This window comes from Anomaloglossus baeobatrachus, chromosome 10, assembly GCF_048569485.1.
Source record: "Anomaloglossus baeobatrachus isolate aAnoBae1 chromosome 10, aAnoBae1.hap1, whole genome shotgun sequence".
Lineage (NCBI taxonomy): Eukaryota > Metazoa > Chordata > Amphibia > Anura > Aromobatidae > Anomaloglossus > Anomaloglossus baeobatrachus.
In genome coordinates, this window is record NC_134362.1 from 184,127,665 (window position 1) to 184,150,820 (window position 23,156).

General features: G+C 42.2%; 1 protein-coding gene and 1 long non-coding RNA gene across 4 annotated transcripts in view; one reads left to right on the top strand and one right to left on the bottom strand.

Annotated features, from left to right (window-relative positions):
* The window catches only part of CDH5 (cadherin 5), a 149,682-nt gene extending 131,385 nt beyond the window's left edge, over nt 1-18,297 (top strand). For both annotated transcript variants that reach the window (XM_075325874.1, XM_075325873.1), the window contains exons 2-12: nt 1,410-1,607; nt 1,849-2,137; nt 2,996-3,115; nt 3,321-3,488; nt 5,570-5,757; nt 5,837-6,090; nt 7,738-7,862; nt 8,430-8,554; nt 10,879-10,987; nt 13,749-14,000; nt 15,266-18,297. In XM_075325874.1, the coding sequence (XP_075181989.1) occupies nt 1,431-1,607; nt 1,849-2,137; nt 2,996-3,115; nt 3,321-3,488; nt 5,570-5,757; nt 5,837-6,090; nt 7,738-7,862; nt 8,430-8,554; nt 10,879-10,987; nt 13,749-14,000; nt 15,266-15,756 (2,298 nt within the window). In that variant the 5' untranslated portion in view covers nt 1,410-1,430 and the 3' untranslated portion in view covers nt 15,757-18,297. The remainder of the gene's footprint in view (nt 1-1,409; nt 1,608-1,848; nt 2,138-2,995; nt 3,116-3,320; nt 3,489-5,569; nt 5,758-5,836; nt 6,091-7,737; nt 7,863-8,429; nt 8,555-10,878; nt 10,988-13,748; nt 14,001-15,265) is intronic.
* LOC142254683 (uncharacterized) overlaps nt 1-23,156 on the bottom strand; it is a 183,926-nt gene that overhangs the window by 156,392 nt on the left and 4,378 nt on the right. The gene's annotated exons all lie outside the window — the stretch shown is intronic.

Consider the following 23,156-nt stretch of genomic DNA (forward strand, 5'->3'; position numbering starts at 1 on the left):
CCCAACAGCACTTTTAAGATCTCTCCACAGGTGTCAATGGGATTTAGATCCGGACTCATTGCTACCACTTCAGAACTCTCCAGCATTTTGATTCTATCCATTTCTGGAGGCTTCTTGAAGTGTTTGGGGTCATTGTCCTGCTGGAAGACCCATGACCTAGGACACAGACTCAGCTTTCTGATACTGGGCATTACATTGCCACCCAAAATCCTTTGGTAATCTTCAGATTTCATGATGTCTTGCACACAGACAAGGCCCGCAGTGCCGGAGGCAGCAAAACAACCCCAAAACATCTTTGAACCTCCACCATATGTGACTGTGGGTGCTGTGCTCTTTACTTTGTAGGTGTCGTTCTGTTTCCGCTAAATAGTAGAATGATGCACTTTACCAAAAAGCTTTATCTTGGTCTCGTCTATCCACAAGACACTTTCCTAGAAGGATTCTGGTTACTCATATACATTTTGGCTTTTTTATGTCTCAGTGTCAGCAGTGGGGTCCTCCTGGGTCTCCTCCATAATAATTAATTTCATTCGGATGTGGACAGATAGTTCGCGCTGACACTGATGTCACTGATCTGCAGGATGGCTTTTCTTTGAAACTTGTTTGGGGCTTATCCGCCTTCCGGACTATCCTGCCTTATAATATTTCATCAATTTTTCTCTGCCATCCACATTCAGAGATATTAGCTATAGTGCCATGGGTTGTAAACTTCTTGACTATGTCGTGCACTATGGACAAAGGAACATCAAGATCTCTGGAGTTGGACTTGTAATTTAGGCATTGTTAATATTATTCAACAATTTTAGTTCTCAGCTTTTCTTCTCTTTCTGCTCTCCATAGTTAGTGTGGCACACACAGACACAAAATGCAAAGATTGAGTCACCTTCTCCCCTTTTCATCTGGTTTCAGGTGTGATTTTCATATTGCCCACACCTCTTATATGCCATAGTTGAGTTTAAACGAGCATCACATGTTGAAAACAAAGTTGTTTATGCACAAATTTGGAAAGGTGCCAACAATTTTGCAGGCGTATTTTGTGGGTTTTATGTGAAATTATGTCCAATTTGCTTTTTTTTCTATGTTTTTTTTTGTGTTGTTACAATACACATAAAGGAAATAAACATAAGTATAACAAAACATGCGTAATTGTAATACGTTTCAAGAGTGCCAAAACTTTTAGCCATGACTGTATATGAATTTAGGGACTCTGGTTTGGCGTCAATCTTAGTTTAGAGGGTCTTGTCCAAAGTAATTACATATTATGTCAAATTAGTTAGGCAGTCATCTTACACCAAATTGAAATGGCTGATAACAGAGAACAAAACAGGTATACAGTAGATGTTAATATTTCTCATCTTGAGCTTCTGGGCAATATATATATAAAAATAATCCTTGGTTCTCATTTACAGACCGCTGGAAATCCAGCAACGATGAAGTTGCTTTCGCTTCATCTGCTGGTCATCATCAACATATGCTATCACGTGGTCCTGTGTGCCCATGAAGAGGTGCAAGACGGCGAAACTAAGCGCCGAGTGAAGAGGCACTGGGTGTGGAATCAGATCAGTACTCTTGAAGAGCAGACCAATATTCCATATATGATAGGAACGGTAAGAGGATGGTTGACGGTCATGGGGGTCATCAGTCACCAGTTAACCCACTATTATGCCACAATAGGCCCCAATAACATGGGTGGAATATCAAGACATTGCCTTGGCTAGACTCGAGCTTTGTCAAACCTGCCCATTTGTAAACCATGGCTTTCAATGGAAGTGTAGGTGGCCTCCTCAAGGACCATTGAGATGTCGGAACGTTTGAGCAATACTAAAGCACTCCTTTTTGTATTTTTAGCTTAAATCCACTAAGTTACGCCAGAATGCAGAGTATATACTACAGGGAGAGTACGCGAACACCCTCTTTAAAGTAAAAGAGGATACAGGAGACATCTACGGCTACGAGAAGTTGGATCGTGAGGAGAGGGCACAGTACAACCTGACGGCTCTGCTCGTTGATACCATCTCCAAGAAAACGCTGGAGCCTCCTGAGATGTTTTCAATCAGACTCATTGACATTAATGACAATGCCCCCATTTTTACTCAAGAGTCCTATAATGCCTCAGTCCCGGAGATGTCTGCAACAGGTACGTCTTATATTCCCTAATTTTTTTAAAGGTGTGAACCCTAGAAGAAGGTCAAGATGGACCCAAAAATATGTAAATAAACCTAGATACATAAAGATGGTTTTAGAGAATGTTTATGTCGCCACACAAAGTCAAATAATACCGTCTTACGATGCCTAACTATTGGAGTGGTTATTGGTAAAGTTATTGGTGGCTTAGTACCATGAAGGTTTACATTCTGCACTCTCAGGTTGGTCTACAGGAGTCAGAAGTAACCTATGACTGACCCTCAAGATCCACCCAAAACGTACACCTTTTATATGGTCAAAAATAAGCTGGCCAAAAACCTTAAAGGGTCACTAAGGGCCCAAGAGCCGCATCTCTGACCATCAAGAGAATGCAGATCACAACGTACTCCATGTGACTGGAACGGTAGTGAGCATGTGCGACCTCTACTCCATTCATTGTTTATAGGAATGGTGGCCGCACATTATCAACACCACTCCATTCACACAGGGGTCTTTGGTCCATTTATTAATAGGATCAGTCAGACGTACAATGATTGTACCTTTATCACCTATACCTTAAATCAAAATTGACCAAATCCATTGATTCTAGAGGGATAGGACAATGATCTAACGTGTGCTGGAGGGTCAAATATTGGAAAAAGATATATTGTGAAGCTTTTGCACCTATCAATGGCCCATCATGTATAGAATTGGAGAATCTTTAATCTCACTTTACACTACTGTATGGCAGGACAAAGAAAATGTAGGCAATTTGAACTTTCACATTCCCGTTCCTTTTTTCTCTGGAAGACAATAGCTGCCCCAATAAACTGATGATGTAGCATGTACAATGTTTTTTCTGTTTACTTAGATATCTTGGTGACTAAGGTCAATGCAGTAGATCCCGACGATCCCACGGTGGCAGGGCATGCTAAAGTAACATACAAAATCCTTAAAGGATACGAACACTTCAAGATCCATGAAATCACTGGTAAGTCAATGGTTAAAGGGAAACTCTCATCCTATAAAATGATGGTGTATTGCTTTATGAATATGGGGATCTCTACCAAGAATGAAGCAGTGGCAGCTTTGGGCTAGAGTGTCCAATGATTGGCACTGGGCTGAAGTAGGGGGGCACAGGTTGGTTCTTCCACTCCCATGATATCACATTGCATCTTTTTATGTATTTTCCATAGGTGAAATATTTACGCTGAGTTCCTACTTGGACAGAGAGACGAAAGCCAGTTATGAAGTTATTGTCCAAGCCAAGGATTCTCCAGGACTAAGTGGTGGATTTTCGAGCTCAGCAACGGTCATCATCCACTTGAGTGACATCAATGACAACTTTCCGACTTTTACGAAGAGTAAGTGTCATCTTAGGGTCCCAGAAAATAGATAATTTGCTTCACAAACGAAGGCACAAATTCAACAAAAATGTTGACCTTTGGTGGTCAACCTCATGGACTGATCATTATTGCTCGTGTCAAGAAAAATGTTGAACTTTGGTGGTCAATCTCATAGATTGACCAAAATGTTGAACTTTGGTGGTTACCTCATGGATTGACCATTAATGGTCATGTCAACAAAAATGTTGAACTTAGCTGCTCAACTTTATGGAATGATCATTATTGCTCGTGTCAAGAAAAATGTTGAACTTTGGTGGTCAACCTCATGGATTGACTATTAATGCTCATGTCAACAAAAATGTTGACCTTTGGTGGTCAATCTCATGTATTGACCATTAATGTTCAGGTCTAAAAAAAATGTTGAACTTTGGTGGTCAACCTCATGGATTGAGCATTAGTGCTTGTGTCAACAAAAATGTTGAACTTTGGCGGTGAACCTTATAGATTGACCATTAATAATCGTGTCAACAAAAATTTTGAACTTTAGTGGTCAACCTCATGGATTGACCATTAATGTTTGTGTCAACAAAATTGTTGAACTTTGGAGGTCAACCTCATGGACTGACCATTAATGTTTGTGTCAGCAAAAATGTTGAACTTTGGTGGTCAACCTCATGGATTGACCATTAGTGCTCTTGTCAACAAAAATGTTGAACTTTGGTGGTCAATCTCATGGATTGACCATTAACGCTCATATCAACAAAAATATTGAACTTTGGCGGTCAACCTCATGTATTGACCATTAATGCTCAGGTCAAAAAAAATGTTGAATTTTGGCGGTCAGCCTCATGAATTGACCATTAATGATCGTGTCAACAAAAATGTTGAACTTTAGTGGTCAACCTCATGGATTGACCATTAATGCTCGTGGTAAAAGATAGGAAACAAAGAGTAGTCATAAATGGAACATTCTCTAAATGGGCCATAGTCAGCAGTGTGGGCCGCAGGGATCTGTGCTAGGACCAATTCTTTTTAATCTCTTTATTAATGACCTTGTGGATGGGATTGATAGTAAAGTGTCAGTCTTTGCCGATGACACCAAACTATGTAGGATATTAAAAACTGAACTTGATAGTATAATATTACAAAAAGATCTAGATAAGATGTCAGAATGGGCAGATACTTGGCAAATGAGATTTAATGTTGATAAATGTAAAGTAATGCACCTAGGACGGAGTAATCCTATAGCTGCGTATACATTAAATGGAAGTAAACTCGGAACTACAAAACAGGAGAAGGACTTGGGTATTCTCATTACAAATAAGCTGAGCAGCAGCACTCAATGTCAAGCAGCAGCTGCAAAAGCAAACAAGATTCTAGGGTGTATAAAAAGAGAGATTAGATCCCGTGATCCCAACGTATTGTTACCCCTCTATAAATCACTTGTAAGGCCACATCTGGAATATGGGATTCAGTTTTGGGCTCCACATTTTAAAAAGGACATTCAGAAGTTAGAGTCAGTTCAAAGGCAGGCAACTAGACTACTACAAGGAGTGGAGGCCGCCCGTATGATGACAGGTTGAAAAAGTTAGATATGTTTAGCTTAGAAAAAAGACGTCTCAGAGGAGATCTCATTTATATGTATAAATACATGTGTGGTCAATATAAAGGACTGGCACATGACTTATTTCTTCCAAAGACAGTACTAAGGACCAGGGGGCATTCACTGCGAGTGGAAGAAAAGCGATTCCAACAGCTAAATAGGAAAGGGTTCTTTACAGTTAGAGCAGTCAGACTGTGGAATACCCTACCACAAGAGGTAGTAATGGCAGATACTATAACAGCTTTCAAAAAAGGGCTGGATGATTTCCTCAGTACACACAACATTGTTGGTTATAAATGACTTAGTGACCAGGTGTAGAACTGGTGGAGGAAGGGGGAACTAGACGGACCTAGGTCTTTTTTCAACCTTAGTAACTATGTAACTATGTAACTATATGTATAGGAAGGTCCTCTCCATAAAAAAATATACGCAAACCTTTGAAGCTTCCAATAAACTTGCAGAACGATGAATTTCACTCATGTCTCCAAATTCGCAGAACAGTACACATTCAACGTCTACGAGGATCTGAGAGTTGGAGAAGTGGTGGGAAAGATTTCGGTAGACGATATTGATGAACCACAGAACAGAAACGCCAAGTACACTTTTATGAAAGGCATATATGAGCAATGGTTTAAGATTAAAAGCAACCCCGAGACCAATGAAGGGATAATCATTCTGACGAAGGTATGAAATGGCCTTTCTGCCCATCTTTTTGCCCATTGTTGTCTCTTTCTATAGACATTAAACCCCTCTTTTGTTTCAGGCTCTGAACTATGAGAGCAACAATAAGCAATTCAGAATGAGCATTGAAGTCACCGACCCCTCCATTGACCTCCGAGTGGCAAACCAGCAAAGGCAGAGCACCACCACGGAAGTTGTCATAAACGTCTTGGATGTGGACGAGCCGCCTGAGTTCAGCGAGCCTTCCTACCTGTTCAAGGTGAAAGAGGACGAGAAACAGAAAAACATTGGTTTTGTATCTGCCGTAGACCCCGATTTCCCCAAAAAAGTTGTGCGGTAAGAAAAATTATTTCAGTTGTATCGTATATGTATGCCATCTTCCAGAATAAGGGGCCACACCAATTCACCAGTCATGTATGGTATTGGCTACACGCAGTATTGTTTGTTTTCTGTAGCCATGAAAACACATATGTGTTATAATAATATATATGTTATATAATAATAATAATATGTCTTAGTATAAAACATTGTTTAAGATTATTTGCAAAGTTGCTTCTACTCACATCGCCATACTGAGCCAATCCCAAGGGCCACAAAAATTTTACACAAATACATCACCAGAACCATCATCAGTCCATTAACCCATCACCAGTAACAAGTTATAAGTATTTGAGGAGGATTTGGAGAGTTTCTGTTCCATGAAAAATTAGTGTGAACACACTAACTTGAACTGAGTTTTTTGGAGCAGAAACTCAGCAAATCCTCATAATATCCCATCTTGAACTTTTGAGGATTTTAAGTTTTTACACATCTATAAAGTTTGTTAAGGATTGCTACATGTGCACAAGATCAGCACATGTATGCAGCACAATAACCACAGTCTGTTCGTCAATGCAGCACCAGAACTACAGTCAGTTCATGAACACAGCACGAGAACCAGTCAGTTCATGAATGCAGTTCCACAACCACAATCAGTTCCTGAATGCAGCACCAGAACCACAGTCAGTTCATTAATAAAGTACCACAACCTCACAGTCAGTTCATGAATGCAGTACCACAACCTCAGTCAGTTCATGAATGCAGCACAAGAACCACATTCAGTTCATGAATGCAGAACCACAGTCAGTTCGTGAACACAGCACCAGAACCACAGTCAGTTCTTGAATGCAGCACCAGAACCACAGTCAATTCATGTATGCAGCACCAGAACCACAGTCAGTTTGTGAACACAGCACCAGAACCACAGTCAGTTCATGAATGCTGCACCAGAACCACAGTCAGTTCATACATACAGCACCAAGCCAGTCAGTTCATGCATACAGCACCAGAAGCACCAACAGTACATGAATGCAGCTCTAGAACCACAGTCAGTTCATAAATGCAGCACCAGAACCACAGTCAGTTCATGCATACAGCACCAAAGCCACAGTCAGTAAATTTCTATAGCACAAGAACCACAGTCAGTTCATGAATGCAGCACCAGAACCACAGTCAGTTCATGAATGCAGTACCAGAACCACAGTCAGTTCCTGAATGCAGCACCAGAACCACAGTCAGTTCATGCATACAACACCAAAACCACAGTCAGTTCATGCATACAGCACCAAAACCAGTCAGTTCATGCATACAGCACCAGAACCACCGACAGCACATGAATGCAGCTCCAGAACCACTGACAGTGCATAATAATCTTAATTTTTATATAGCGCTAACATATTCCGCAGAACTTTACATACATCAGCAAGATAAAAATCTCCCATGCTGCACCTCAATGTGCTTCCTGGGGAAAAAAATAATAAATATAATTTGCATAACCTTTGTAAAAGGCATATAAATATGTCCAGTATTACCAAAGCATTAGAAAATATTACCCTTTCTAACCAACCAATTAAAAATATCAACCCATAATGTGCATATGTATTAAAAAAAAATACTGACGCGTTTCAGACTTTAATCATAGCATGCCCCTCTATCTCATTATAGGTACTCTGGGAAAACTGGCAAGGATGACCTTAGAGTGCTACCTAATGGAAGTGTTTATGTTGAGAAGCCGCTCGATAGAGAGACCAGCGCTTGGCACAATTTTACGGTCATCGCGGAGGAAGTTGGTAAGTATGTTTTCATCAATTCAATTTGTGGTGGGGAGAATTAAAGGGGTTGTCCCCCTTTGGGGTCAAATTTTTACCTTTTTTTACTTAAATGCATGCATTTGGGGCTAAAAATCATGCTGTTCAGCTTTTACAGGCTTTGTTTACCTGCACATTCAATTTTCATGCTAAGAAGAGCTGCAGAAAAAGAGTGAAGAGTGAACTCTCCTGAACATTCAATATGACTGAGCTCACTGATGGATTCTCAGTTAACTCACTTTGCAGACAAAGTTGCACAGAAGGCAAACGGTGCAACATTTTTAAAGGGAGTCAATTGTAAAAATGATTTTTAGAACCAAATATATGCATTTAAGTTAAAAGAAATTGTTTCTAAAGGAGAACAACCCCTTTAATATGATGTGAAAAGGAGATTCTAGGATTGATTTTTGGTCAAATTTCAAGACAACACAACTTTCCAAGCTGGATTTGGTAAAATTATAGGCTCATAACGGGATAACATCACATCAGCCTAGTGGGGATTTGATAAATGTGGGATATTCTAAAGTTCATAATAACTTCTCATTTCAGATTCCGCAACAAAGAAATCGTCATCAGCAAATGTGTACGTACAAGTGCTGGACGTCAATGACAATGCTCCTGAGTTTGCCGAAAAGTATGCCCCAAGAGTGTGTGAGAATACGGCCAATGACCAGGTAAGTGATTGCCATCTGTCTGTGCATGTTCTCCGAGCTACAGAGGTTTCCAAACTTAAAGGCCACAATGCAAATGAACCAGCCAACAAAACTGTTGGTCTTGTGTCTGTATACTAAAAAGTCAAACTAGGTTCCATATTCCTGTACTTCTCCCCTAACCATGGATGGCACCACCAAAGACAACATTTTAGATTGTGGTACCCTGGGATATGCATAGAATTAACAACTCCCCTGAAAGTCCATAAGATTTCCCCTTTTTCCTCATGAGCACAAGGTATCAAAGTAAAATTTTGGTTACAGTCTCTTCTATGGACTTTATATGTATTGATACATTGCCACATAAAAAGTTGGTACATAAAATGAGAGAAATTGAATTTTAGGAAAATTTGTGAAACAGTTGGGTATCATAGGGGTCAGTATTGGGCCCTCTTCCTTTTAACATATTTATTAATTACCTTGTAGGGGCAATACACAGTAGAGTTTAAATATTTGCAGATAATACTAAACTCTGAACTGATATAGTGCCACATAAAAAGTTGGTACATAAATAAGAGAAGTGGGAGTGGCAGAATAATTGTGACACTGGGTTAATAACTGGCTCAGTGATGTGAAACAGGAGGTGGTTTTAATGGAACATACTCAAATTGAGTAAAAGCTGGGTATCTTGTAGACTGTGAGCCCTTGCGGGCAGGGTCCTCTCTCCTACTGCACCAGTCTGTGCCTTGTTTTGTTTATGATTATTGAACTTGTCCCTACTATGTATACCCCTTTTCATATGTAAAGCGGCATGGAATAAATGGTGCTATAATAATAATAGCATCACAAGGGTCAGTATTGGGTCCTCTTCCTTTTAACATACTGTATTTAATAATTACCTTGTAGGGGTCATACACAGTAGAGTTTAAATATTTGCAGATAATACAAAACTTTAAATTGATACAGTGCCACAAAAAAAAAAACTGGTACACAAAATTATATGGATTTTGTATGAATTAATACAGTGACACATGAAAATTTGATGCAAAAAATTAGAGCAATGGGGCTAGCGGAAAAATTGTGAAACTGGGTTAACAACTGGCTTAGTGATGGGAAACAGGAGGTGGTTTTAATAGAAAATACCCAAATTGGGTCACAGTTGGGTATCACAGGGGTCAGAATTGGACCCTCTTCCTTTTAACATATTTGTTAATTACTTTTGGGGGGGCACAAACAGTGGAGTTTAAATATCTGCAGATAATACTAAACTCTGGATTGATAAAGTGCCACATAAAAAGTTGGTACACAAAATTATATGGATTTTTTTATGAATTAAAAAAATTAGAGCAATGGGGCTAGCGGAAAAATTGTGAAACTGGGTTAACAACTGGCTTAGTGATGGGAAACAGGAGGTAGTTTTAACTCAAACTGGGTCACAGTTAACAATTGGGTATCACAGGTGTCAGAATTGGGCCCTCTTCCTCTTAACATATTTGTTAACTACCTTATATTGGAGGCATACACAGTATAGTTTAAATATTTGCAGTTAATACTAAACTCTGAATTGATACAGTGCCACATAAAAAATCGGTACACAAAATTATATGAATTTTGTATGAATTAATAAAGTGACATAAAAAGTTGATACAAAAAGTGAGAGAAATGGGGCTAGCAGATAAATGGTGAAACTTGGTTAACAACTGGCTTAGTGATGGGAAACAGGAGTTGTTTTTAATGGAACATAGTCAAATTGGGTATAACAGGGGTCAGTATTGGGCCATCTTCATTTAAACATATTTAACATATTTATTAATTACCTTGTAGGGGGGCATACACAGTAGAGTTTAAATATTTGCAGATAATACTAAACTCTGCAGGGGTGGATAATTTAATATTACAGAACAATTTCTGTAAGCTGGTGGCTTGGGCTGAAATATGAAAATTGAAGATTAATGTGGATAAATGTAAAGTTGTGCTATAATTATGTACTAAATTGGGTGAAGCTTAAACTGAAAAAGACTTTTGTGAATGGCAAACTCATCTTTAGCGACTAGTGCCAGGCAGCTGCTGCCAAGCCTAATCAAATAAAGGGATGCATTAAAAGATGCATGAATGCTCATGCCGAGAACATAGTTTTGCCTCTATATAAGTCATTAGTGCAGCCTCACTCAGAATACTATGTGAAATTTGGATATCAGAGCCCCATGCACAGGAGAACTGGGTGTCCCAGAGGTAAGACCCCCAGCAATCACTAAGTTATCCCCTATCCTATGGATACAACAACCCCGATGAGTAATTGGAAATAATTGACCATTAACACGTAAATGATCTTCTTGGTCTCCTTTTAGGTCATCTTAACCATCTCGGCAACTGATAAGGATGAAATGCTCCCGGGGACGAAGTTTACATACTATTCGGCGGAGAAAGAAAACAATTTCACAGTGGTGGATAATCGCGGTATTGTGCTGTTCTTCCCCGCTAGCCTCCAGTGCACACACACAAATACACACCGAAAACTCAGGATGGGGGTCTATACAATGTAGAAAATTTGATTCCAAGACTACGGTCAATGGAATCCCAATGGGAGACGCGGGAATGGCTGGTGGCTTCATCCGTCGTGGTGCAGCCGGCGTTTCCCTCTGTAATATATGTGCCCCGTCTTCCGCTAGAACAGAACTCAGCAGAAGGCGAATTTGTAAACTTTCCTATAAAGAGGATGGAAAATAAGCGATGAGAAAAGTATATGACCGAGCACAAGATGATTGTATCACCATCTTCACGTTTATAGAGAAGCAACAGGGTCCTCGCAGCAGCTATGCAATGAAAATATATAAAGCCAAAACGTAGAGCGTTAATCCAGGATAAGAAAAATGCAAGAAAAATAGGTCTTTTTATACAATAAAAATAAAATAAAATAATAATAAAAAAACAGCGCCACCTCTGTCTACAGGCCGGAGGTGGTATTGCAGTTTTTTTAAGCCAAAACCAGGAGTGGGTGAATAATACAGAAGTGGTGCCTGTGTCTCTATTATACTTTTCCTGTGATTGTTTCACCCCTGGTTTTGGCTACAAATACTGACCAAATACTGACAGTGTGAACACAACCTTAATCAGAGGACTTTAATAAGATATTCCGACATGTCTAGTTCATATCCTTAGAAAAGAGAATTGTGGTCACCAGCGGGGCTACGTAAAAGGGTCATCCCACCAATATCCATGGGATGTGATGCATGCGCTTTATAGCCTCCATAGGCAGAGAGAGGGGACCAAAGCAGTGCATGCTCCATTCATGGGCAACTTAAGACCCCATTTTTGGAATCATTGGTGGTCCCAATGGTCATATTTATCAGGGCTCAAGTATAGTCATATTTTGCACCCCAAGTGTGACTGCTGCCTCTGCACCCCAAGTATGACTTCTGCCTCTGCACCCCAAGTATGACTGCTGCCTCTGCACCCCAAGTGTGACTTCTGCCTCTGCACCCCAAGTATGACTGCTGCCTCTGCACCCCAAGTATGACTGCTGCCTCTGCACCCCAAGTATGACTGCTGCCTCTGCACCCCAAGTATGACTGCTGCCTCTGCACCCCAAGTATGACTGCTGCCTCTGCACCCCAAGTATGACTGCTGCCTCTACACCCCAAGTGTGACTGCTGCCTCTGCACCCCCTGTATGACTGCTGCCTCTGCACCCCCTGTATGACTGCTGCCTCTGCACCCCAAGTATGACTGCTGCCTCTACACCCCAAGTGTGACTGCTGCCTCTACACCCCAAGTGTGACTGCTGCCTCTGCACCCCCTGTATGACTGCTGCCTCTGCACCCCCTGTATGACTGCTGCCTCTGCACCCCAAGTATGACTGCTGCCTCTACACCCCAAGTGTGACTGCTGCCTCTACACCCCAAGTGTGACTGCTGCCTCTACACCCCAAGTGTGACTGCTGCCTCTACACCCCAAGTGTGACTGCTGCCTCTACACCCCAAGTGTGACTGCTGCCTCTACACCCCAAGTGTGACTGCTGCCTCTGCACCCCAGTGGGACTACTGCCTCTGCACCCCAAGTATGACTGCTGCCTCTGCACCCCAAGTATGACTGCTGCCTCTACACCCCAAGTGTGACTGCTGCCTCTACACCCCAAGTGTGACTGCTGCCTCTACACCCCAAGTGTGACTGCTGCCTCTGCACCCCAAGTGTGACTGCTGCCTCTACACCCCAAGTGTGACTGCTGCCTCTGCACCCCCTGTATGACTGCGGCCTCTGCAGCCCCAGTGGGACTGCTGCCTCTGCACCCCAAGAGTGACAACTGCCTCTGAACCCCCAGTGTGACTGCTGCCTCTACACCCCTGTGTGACTGTTCCTTCTGCACCCCAGTGTGACTGCTGCCTCTGCACCCCAAGTATGACTGCTGCCTCTGCACCCCAAGTATGACTGCTGCCTCTACACCCCAAGTGTGACTGCTGCCTCTGCACCCCAGTGGGACTACTGCCTCTGCACCCCCTGTATGACTGCTGCCTCTGCACCCCCAGTGGGACTGCTGCCTCTGCACCCCAAGAGTGACAACTGCCTCTGCACCCCCAGTGTGACTGCTGCCTCTGCACCCCAAGTGTGACTGCTGCCTCTGCACCCCAAGTGTGACTGCTGCCTCTACACCCCTGTGTGACTGTTCCTTCTGCACCCCAAGTGTGACTGCTGCCTCTACAACCCAGTGTGACTGCAGCCTCTGCACCCCAAGTGTGACAACTGCCTATGCACCCCAGTGTGACTGCTGCCTCTGCACCCCCTGTATGACTGCTGCCTCTGCACCCCAAGTGTGACAACTGCCTCTGCACCGCTGTGTAACTGCTGCCTCTGCACCCCCTCTGTGACTGCTGCCTCTGCACCCCCAGTGTGACTGCTGCCTCTGCACCCCCTGTGTGACTGCTGCCTCTGCACCCCCAGTGTGACTGCTGCCTCTGCACCCCCTCTGTGACTGCTGCCTCTGCACCCCCAGTGTGACTGCTGCCTCTGCACCCCCAGTGTGACTGCTGCCTCTGCACCCCAGTGTGACTGCTGCCTCTGCACCAATGTGTGACTGCTGCCTCTGCACCAATGTGTGACTGCTGCCTCTACACCCCAGTGTGACTGCTGCTTCTGCACCAATGTGTGACTGCTGCCTCTGCACCCCAGTGTGACTGCTGCTTCTGCACCCCCTGTGTGACTGCTGCCTCTTTTATCTTCTGCAGATAATACAGCAAACATCATAGTAAAGAACGGAGCGTTCCATCTTTACGAGACTAAGTTCCATTATCTGCCAATCGTGATCTCTGACAACGGAGCGCCGCCCCTGAGCAGCACCAATACTCTGACCATCGCTGTCTGCAAGTGCAATGAAAAAGGGGATTTCACATACTGTGAGGAAGCCCTAAAGCAGACGGCAGTGTCGGCCTCGACCATCATCATCATCTTATGCAGTCTAGCGCTAATCCTTCTGTGCGGTAGGTCCACATCTCAGGTTTGGCGTCTCCATCCGTTGACTACTTTTTGACTGGTTTCACACATCCATGTTTCGTGGTTCTGATATCCAATGACCGGGTGTACATCTCTTAACCAAAACCCGACATCATCATGGTCTTTTGACCAAAAACTGACATCGTCATGTTCTCTTGGCGCAAACCTGACATCATCATGGTCTCTTGAACTGAACCCGACATCCTCATGGTCTCTTGACCTGAACCCAACATCGTCATGGTCTCTTGACCTGAACCCAACATCGTCATGGTCTCATGACCCAAACTCAAGATCCTCATGCTCTCTTGACTTGAACTCAACATCATCATGGTCTCTTGACCCAAACCCGACATCATCATGGTCTCTTGACCCAAACCCAATATCATCATGGTCTCTTGACCCAAACCTGACATCATCATGGTCTCTTGACCCAAACCCGACATCATCATGCTCTCTTGACCCAAACCCGACATCAACATGGTCTCTTGACCCAAACCCCACATCAACATGGTCTCTTAACCCAAACCCGACATCATCATGGTCTGTTGACCCAAACTTGACATCATCATGGTCTCTTGACCCAAACCCCACATCCTCATGGTCTCTTGACCCAAACCCGACATCCTCATGGTCTCTTGACCCGAACCCGACATTCTCATGGTCTCTTGACCCAAACCCGAGATCCTCATGCTCTCTTGACCTGAACTCGACATCATCATCGTCTCTTGACCCAAACCCGACATCAACATGGTCTCTTGACCCAAACCCGACATCAGCATGGTCTCTTAACCCAAACCCGACATCATCATGGTCTCTTGACCCAAACTTGACATCATCATGGTCTCTTGACCCAAACCCCACATCCTCATGGTCTCTTGACCCAAACCCGACATCCTCATGGTCTCTTGACCCGAACCCGACATTCTCATGGTCTCTTGACCCAAACCCGAGATCCTCATGCTCCCTTGACCTGAACTCGACATCATCATGGTCTCTTGACCTAAACCCAACATCATCATGCTCTCTTGACCCGAACCCAACATCCTCATGATCTATTGACCCAAACCCGACATCCTCATGATCTTTTGATCCAAATCTGACATCTTCTTTGGCTCCGTACTCGTACCATGAAAAATGGATATGTGAAACTGGCCTTACACTAGTTCTTTCTGAGCACAATGGTGGCACGCGGGTCTCCAAAAATTATGCAGTGTAGTATCTCGACTTTGACATCAGGTTTTGTTTTTTGCAGTGCTCGTAGTCTTCCTGATACTGAGAAGGATGCGCAGTAATGGCCCCCTGCTGTTAATGAAGAACCCAGCAGAAATCCACGAACAGCTGGTCATCTACGACGAGGAAGGAGGAGGAGAAATGGACACCAATGGATACGACGTGTCCGTGCTCAACTCTGTGCGGAGAAATGTGGTCAGGTCAAAGCCTGATACGGAGCCTTACCCAAACCAGTACGCACACGTCCAAAAACCGGCCAGAAATGGAGACATGTTCTCCATGATCGAAGCGAAGAAAGATGATGCAGATAACGACGGAGAATGCCTGCCCTACGACACCCTCCACATATTCGGCTACGAAGGCTCGGAGTCAAATGTGGAATCGCTCAGCTCCCTGGAGTCCGGATCATCGGATTCTGAAATTGACTATGATGTGTTAAATGACTGGGGTCCTAGATTTAAGATGCTGGCTGATCTGTATGGCCTGGAAAACCTGGAGGATTTTCCTTATTAACATGGTTGCCAAATACACACCCAACAAACACACACATCTATCGCTAGATAGGGACCACCAGTGAGGTGGAAGAACTATTAGGTTTATAGTAAAAGTCCTGGCATCTCTTTTAGAACATCCAGGAGGGTCCCAGCTTCTCCAAAAAGTTGTCAAGTCCCCCGAGAGCCACATAAACCTCTTCTCTCTTTGGTTTTGTAATATAAGTTTTGGCAACCCTTCTAGAACATCCAGGAGGGTCCCAACCTCCCAAAAAAAGTTGTCAAGTCCTGCAAGAGAACCATAAACTTCTTCTGTCTTTGGTTTTCTAGTAGAAGGTTTGGCAACTTTGCTGGAACATCCAGGAGGGTTCCAGCCTCCTAAAAAAGTTTTCAAGTCCCCTGAGAGCCGCATAAACCTTTTTCCTTTGGGTTTTATAGTAGACATTTTGGTGGCCCTTCTAGAACATCCAGGAGGGGTCCCAGCCTCCCCAAAAACGTTGTCAAGTCCACCGAGAGCCACATAAACTTCTTCTCTCTTTGGTTTTATAGTAGAAGTTTTGTCAACTCTTCTAGAACATCAAGGAGGGTTTCAGCCTCCCCAAAAAGTTCTCAGATCTCCCGAAAGCCACACAAACCTCTTCCCTCTTTGGTTTTATTGTTGAAGTTTTGTCGACTCTTCCAGAACATCCAGGAGGGTCCCAGTCTCCCCAAAAAGTTCTCAAGTTCCCCAAGAGCCACATAAACCTCTTCTCTCTTTGGTTTTATAGTAGAAGTTTTAGCGACCCTTCTAGAGCATCCAGCAGGGTTCCAGCCTCCCCAAAAAGTTGTCAAATCTACCGAGAGCAGCATAACCTTCTTCTCTCATTGGTTTTAGAAGTTTTGGCGACTCTTCTGGAACATCCAGGAGGGTCCCAACCTCCCCAACAAGTTGTCACGTCCACCAAGAGCAGCATAAAGTTCTCTCTTTGGTTTTATAGTAGAAGTTTTGGCGACTCTACTAGAACATCCAGAAGGGTCCCAGCCTCCCAAAAAATTCTCAAGTTCCCCGAGAGCCACATAAACCTTTTCTCTCTTTGGTTTTATAGTAGACGTTTTGATGACTTTGCTAGAACATCCAGGAGAGTTCCAGCCTCCCCAAAAAGTTATCAAGTCCCCCGAGAGCCAAATAAACTTCTTCTCTCTTTGGTTTTATAGTAGAGGTTTTGGCGACTCTTCTGGAACATCCAAGAGGGTCCCAACCTCCCCAACAAGTTGTCACGTCCCCCAAGAGCCGCATAAAGTTCTTCTCTCTTTGGTTTTATAGTAGACGTTTTGGCGACTCTACAAGAACATCCAGGAGAGTCCCAGACTCCCAAAAAAGTTGTCATGTCCCCCGAGAGCCACATAAACCTCTTCTCTCTTTGGTTTCATAGTAGAAGTTTTGGCGACTCTACTAGAACATCCAGAAGGGTCTCAGCCTCCCCAAAAAAGTTGTCAAGTTCCCCGAGAGCCACACAATCAACTTCTTTCGTTGGTTTTATAGTAGACATTTTGGTGACCCTTCTAGAACATCCAGGAGGGTCCCAGCCTCCCTAAAAATGTTGTCAAGTCCCCCGAGAGCCACATAAACTTCTTCTCTCTTTGGTTTTATAGTAGAAGTTTTGGCGACTCTTCTAGAACATCCAGGAGGGTCCCAGCCTCCCAAAAAAGTTCTCTGACCCCTTGAGAGCCACATAAACCTCTTTTCTCGTTGGTTTCATAGTAGAAGTTTTGGCGACTCTTCTGGAACATCCAGGAGGGTACTAGCCTGCCAAAAAAAAAAATTGTCAAGTCCCCGAGAGCCTCATAAACCTCTTCTCTTCTAAAGTTTTCCTTCCCCGTTTTTTGTCCAAGGTGTCATCCCTTAGGCAGCTATAGATTTAGATTAGATTCCGCCTTATCTCCATTTTTGGGTAGTCTCCTTCCTTTGCATCATTTGTGTAACTGTGCAATCTATCTCGATAACTCTACAATGTGGGTGGCTCCTCCTGCTGTGGAGGCGGAGACATGTGCTCTCCCACACAGAGGAAATCCTGCAGCTGCATCTCCCTCCTCCCTTTTTAGTATTTACTGCTTTATTTAAAGGATTTGTTCAGTTTAACCTGGCAAACCTATGGATAGATATGTCGCCGTTTATGGGGGGAGCCTTGTTTGTCTAATCCTGCACAACCCCCTTTAATGTTCCTATGCAATGAAACCTGATCCTAATACGTTAATATGGGGTTATTAGTGACATCGCGCATTTCGCGCCTCTATGAAACACATTTTAAGCATGTGAACTTATAAGATTTTTACAAAATTGAATACAATGAGAAACTGAATTTGTAACTTTTTGTATATTAGGGATTTTTTTTATTATTATACAGATTTTTGGGTTGCTGGAAACAATATTTTTTTTTTATACATCCTGAACCAATGCGACACTTCGTGGTGACTGGAACATAGCACCATCTGCTGGCGAGGACTCGTCACTGCACCACAATCATATTTTGTATTATTTTATAATATTTTTATAAACAAAGAGAATAAAATAAAACAAAAATTATCTGTAAGGAAGTATACACGGAGTATGGGAGAGTAAAGCTCGGATCCATCAGTATTGGCCTCAAAGATGTGAAATAGATGGAAGGGAAGATATCTCATGGCACTACTATTGGGCAGCACTTATTGGTTGTCCCACTATTGTGGGTATTAACAGAGAGCAGCATTTGGGCTTTATTTAAAAATATTGCATTGGCCGGTAAATACCACCTCTTTGTCTCCTTCAACTTAGATGTGATCTATGGTCATAAATCAACTCAGAGGAGCTCAGAAAAAAACATAAAAAAGCTTTAGAAGCTGTCCGTTGAACAATCACAGATGAGCTCACTGATGGATACTCAGTTAACTCACTCAGCAGAAAAGAAAACCGTGCAATTGTGAACAATCAAAATGAGCTCACTGATAGGTTCTCCGTTAACTCATTCGGCAGAAAAGGAAACATGCAAACGTGGACACAGAATGAGCTCACTGATTGATTCTCAGTTTACTCATTCGGCAGAAAAGGAAACCGTGCATTGCACGTTCACAATCAGAATGAGCTCACTGATGGATGCTCAGTTAACTCATCAACAGAAAAGGAAAGGGTGCAAACATGGACAATCAAAATGAGCTCACTGATTGATTCTCAGTTAACTCATTCGACAGAAAAGCAACCGTGGACACTCAGAATGAGCTCACTGATGGATTCTCAGTTATCTCATTCAACAGAAAAGGAAAATCTACCAACGTAGACAATCAGAATGAGCTCACTGATTGATTCTCAGTTAACTAATTTGGCAGAAAAGGAAAATCTACCAACGTAGACAATCAGAATGAGCTCACTGATTGATTCTCAGTTAACTAATTTGGCAGAAAAGGAAAACATGCAAATGTGGACAATCAGAATGAGCTCGCTGATGAATTCTCAGTTAACTCATTTGGCAGAAAAGCAAATGTGGACACTCAGAATGAGCTCACTGATGGATTCTCAGTTAACTTATTCGGCAGAAAAGGAAAATGTGCAAACGAGAACAATCGAAATGAGCTCACTGATGGATTCTCAGTTAACTCATTCTACAGAAAAGCAAGCGTGGACACTCAGAATGAGCTCACTGATGGATGCTCAGTCAACTCATTTGGCAGAAAAGGAAAACATGCAAACGTGGACAATCAGAATGAGCTCACTGATGGATGCTCAGTCAACTCATTTGGCAGAAAAGGAAAACATGCAAACGTGGACACTCAGAATGAGCTCACTGATGGATTGTCAGTTAACTCATTCAGCAGAATAGGAAAATGTGCAAACGTGAAGAATCAAAATGAGCTCACTGATTGTTTCTCAGTTAACTCATTTGACAGAAAAGCAAACGTGGACACTCAGAATGAGCTCACTGAGGGAGCATCAGTCAACTCATTTGGCAGAAAAGAAAAAGGAGCAACATTTTTAATGCAATCCAACTGCAAAAATGATTTTTATCCAAAATAAGCAGAACAGTCATTACATTTTTATTATTTTTTTTTATCATGAAAGTAGTGATAGTTACAATTGTACATGTTCATAATAAGCATTTCCCACGAGAACAAAGGATAAGGCATATCAAAATCCAACATGCCCCATCCCTTTTTTTCCTTGACATCCTTCATGTACATGTTCATAATGGGCAGAGAGAAGTAAGTGGCTGCCAGATACCTTTACTGGTGCCTTATTTCCCATGAGAACAAAGGATCGGGCATATCAAAATCCAACATGCCCAATCCCTTTTTTTCTTGCTGTCCTTTATAATGGGCAGAAAGAAGAAAGCAGCTGCCATATACCTATAATGGTGACTTATTTCCCATGAGCAAAAGGATGGGGCATATCAAAATCCAACATGCCCCATCCTTTTTTTCCTTGATGTCCTTCATGTACATGTTCATAAGTAAGCGGCTTCCAGATATCTTTATTAGTGCCTTATTTCCTATGAGAACAAAGGATCGGGCATATCAAAATCCAACATGCCCAATCCCTTTTTTTCTTGCAGTCCTTTACAATGAGCAGAAAGAAGAAAGCAGCTGCCATATACCTTTAACGGTGCCTTATTTCCCATGAGAACAAAGGATGGTGTATTTCAAAATGCAACATGCCCAATCCCTTTTTTTCCTTGACATCGTCATCGCTGAAAAGCCTCACAAGGAATTAAATATTGGGTGAATCCTAGTGACTGAAAGCAAGCAGAGGATAGTTTGTCATCCTTAAATATTTGCGTGTATTACCGGAATGATGACTGTGAAGTGAAAGCGCCGGAGATTATCGTGAGATTATCGTGGGCGTCAGACTCTGTAGTGCACCGTACAGACTTCCCCATGGGGACAGGATTTGCATTTGATCGCTCAAATATTGGTCGAATGCTAGTGACTGAAAGCAAGCAGAGGATAGTTTGTTATTCGCATGTATTACCTGAATGATGACTGTGAATTGAAAGCGCCCGTAGTGAGATTATCGGGAGTGTTAGACTTTGTAGTGCACCGTACAGACTTCCCCATGGGGACAGGATTTGGGTTCGATTGCTCAAACATTGGATGAATCCTAGTGACTGAAAGCAAGCAGAGGATAGTTTGTCATCCTTAAATATTCACGTGTATTACTGGAATAATGACTGTGAAGTGAAAGCGCCCCGGAGTGAGATTATCGGGGGTGTCAGACTCTGTAGTGCACCGTACAGACTTCCCCATGGGGGCAGGATTTGCGTTTGATCGCTCAAACATTGGATGAATCCTAGTGACTGAAAGCAAGCAGAGGATAGTTTGTCATCCTTAAATATTCGCGTGTATTACCAGAATGATGACTGTGAATTGAAAGCATCTGGAGTGAGATTATCGGGGGCGTCAGACCCTGTAGTGCACCGTACAGACTTCCCCATGGGGGGGCAGGATTTGCATTTGATTGCTCAAACATTGGATGAATCCTAGTGACTGAAAGCAAGCAGAGGATAGTTTGTCATCCTTAAATATTCGCGTGTATTACCGGAATGATGACTGTGAATTGAAAGCGTCTGGAGTGAGATTATCGGGGGCGTCAGACTCTGTAGTGCACCGTACAGACTTCCCCATGGGGGGGCAGGATTTGCATTTGATTGCTCAAACATTGGATGAATCCTAGTGACTGAAAGCAAGCAGAGGATAGTTTGTCATCCTTAAATATTCGCGTGTATTACCGGAATGATGACTGTGCAGTGAAAGCGTCTGGAGTGAGATCATCTGTAGACTTCCCCATGGGTGCAGGGTTTGGGTTGGATATTCCTCTATATTGGGGTCTGGATTTACAGTACGCCAAAGACCTCATTAAGTGCAAATCTCCTCCACTTTACCGGCACTTTTATTAAATCCTTCCAAAATTAATGACCTGCAAAGCCATATTTTTTTTTTCTCATCCTCTTGCGGAGGATTGTCAATCTGCCGGAGACTATTAACACTATATATTCATCTCTCCGTCCTCAGGGATACTTATGTGATTAATTACTTGAATATAGCTTCCGCTAACCACGTTCCCCTGACATTTAACCGCTGCTGGAAGACCGAGGCCCCGATCTAATGAGGTGTCTCGTCCAACGCACAGTGCCGCTCTCGGCCGGGCAGGAACCTCCGCCGTGATTTATATTATGTATTAATGGAATCGTATACGTATCCGCCATCATCCTCATATAGGATCGCATTATTGTCATGTCATTTTTTTTTGTTAATGTACTATGTAAATGTAGAGGGGAAGAGGGAATTTTAGGATTTTTTTGGACTTTTTTTTAGTATTTTTATAAAATTAATAAAACATGTTATACAAAAAAAGTAATCGTCAATGTAACCAGAAAATTAATTTTATATAAGAGTGTGTATCTCAAGAATAAGTGTGTACACGGATCAGTCATAACATATAAAGCGGTTGTCCAGTCCATCACCACCACCACGTCGCCTACTTTTTTTTTTTTTTGCGTAAATCATTTTTGCCATTTGGTTTCATTCAAAATTTGGCACCATTTGGCTTTTACACGCCTTATATTCCACTTTGCTAGTCTACAGTTATAAATCAGCTGAAAGGAGCCCATAAAAAGACAGAAAATTCTCCTTTCAGGCCATCAGAATGAGCTCACTGAATGTTCCTCAGTTAACTCATGCAGTAGATATCACAACAATGAGGATGTAGAAGGCAAACAGTGCAAGATTTCTAATAAAACATAATTGCAAAAGTCAGTTTTAATAAAAAAAAACAAAAAAACATGCATTTATGAAACAAAAATGAATGGATATCTAATAAGCATTTTTTTCAGTATTTTTTTTCAGATTTTATTTTATTGCTTTGTTTTATATTCACTTTTATTTTACAATTTTTATAGAACTTTTTTTCTTTTTATTCTGGTACTCACAAGTGTTTTTTTACAAATTATTCAAGTATTAGTTTTCGTTTTGTTTTTAATTTTTTTTTTTTAACAAATTTTATAAAACATCTTTTTATTTTGGCACTTCAGAATTACCAACAAGTGTTTTTCACTAGTTTTTCAGGTGTTATTTTTTGTTTTGTTTTTACCTTTTTTTCTTTTTTATTTTATAGATTTTTTTTTTATTCCGGGATTTCCGAATTTTAGAGTTTGATAACTGGTTTAATGCACTAGGCCCGTGTGCCCCACCCTTAAGACACCAGTTGTCATTGTGTCATTTTTATAATAATGTGAATTGTGTTATGAGTGCAATGTATAATGCCTAATGTGTATGTGGCCATCTAGTGGCTGCTTTAGGTATTGCTCCCTGGTAAAGCGGTTAGATGTTGCCTAGCGACAGGGAGGGTGAGATTGTAAATAGTTAAAGGGTATTCCCATCTCCAAGATCCTATTCCAATATGGAGAAGGTGGAATAATA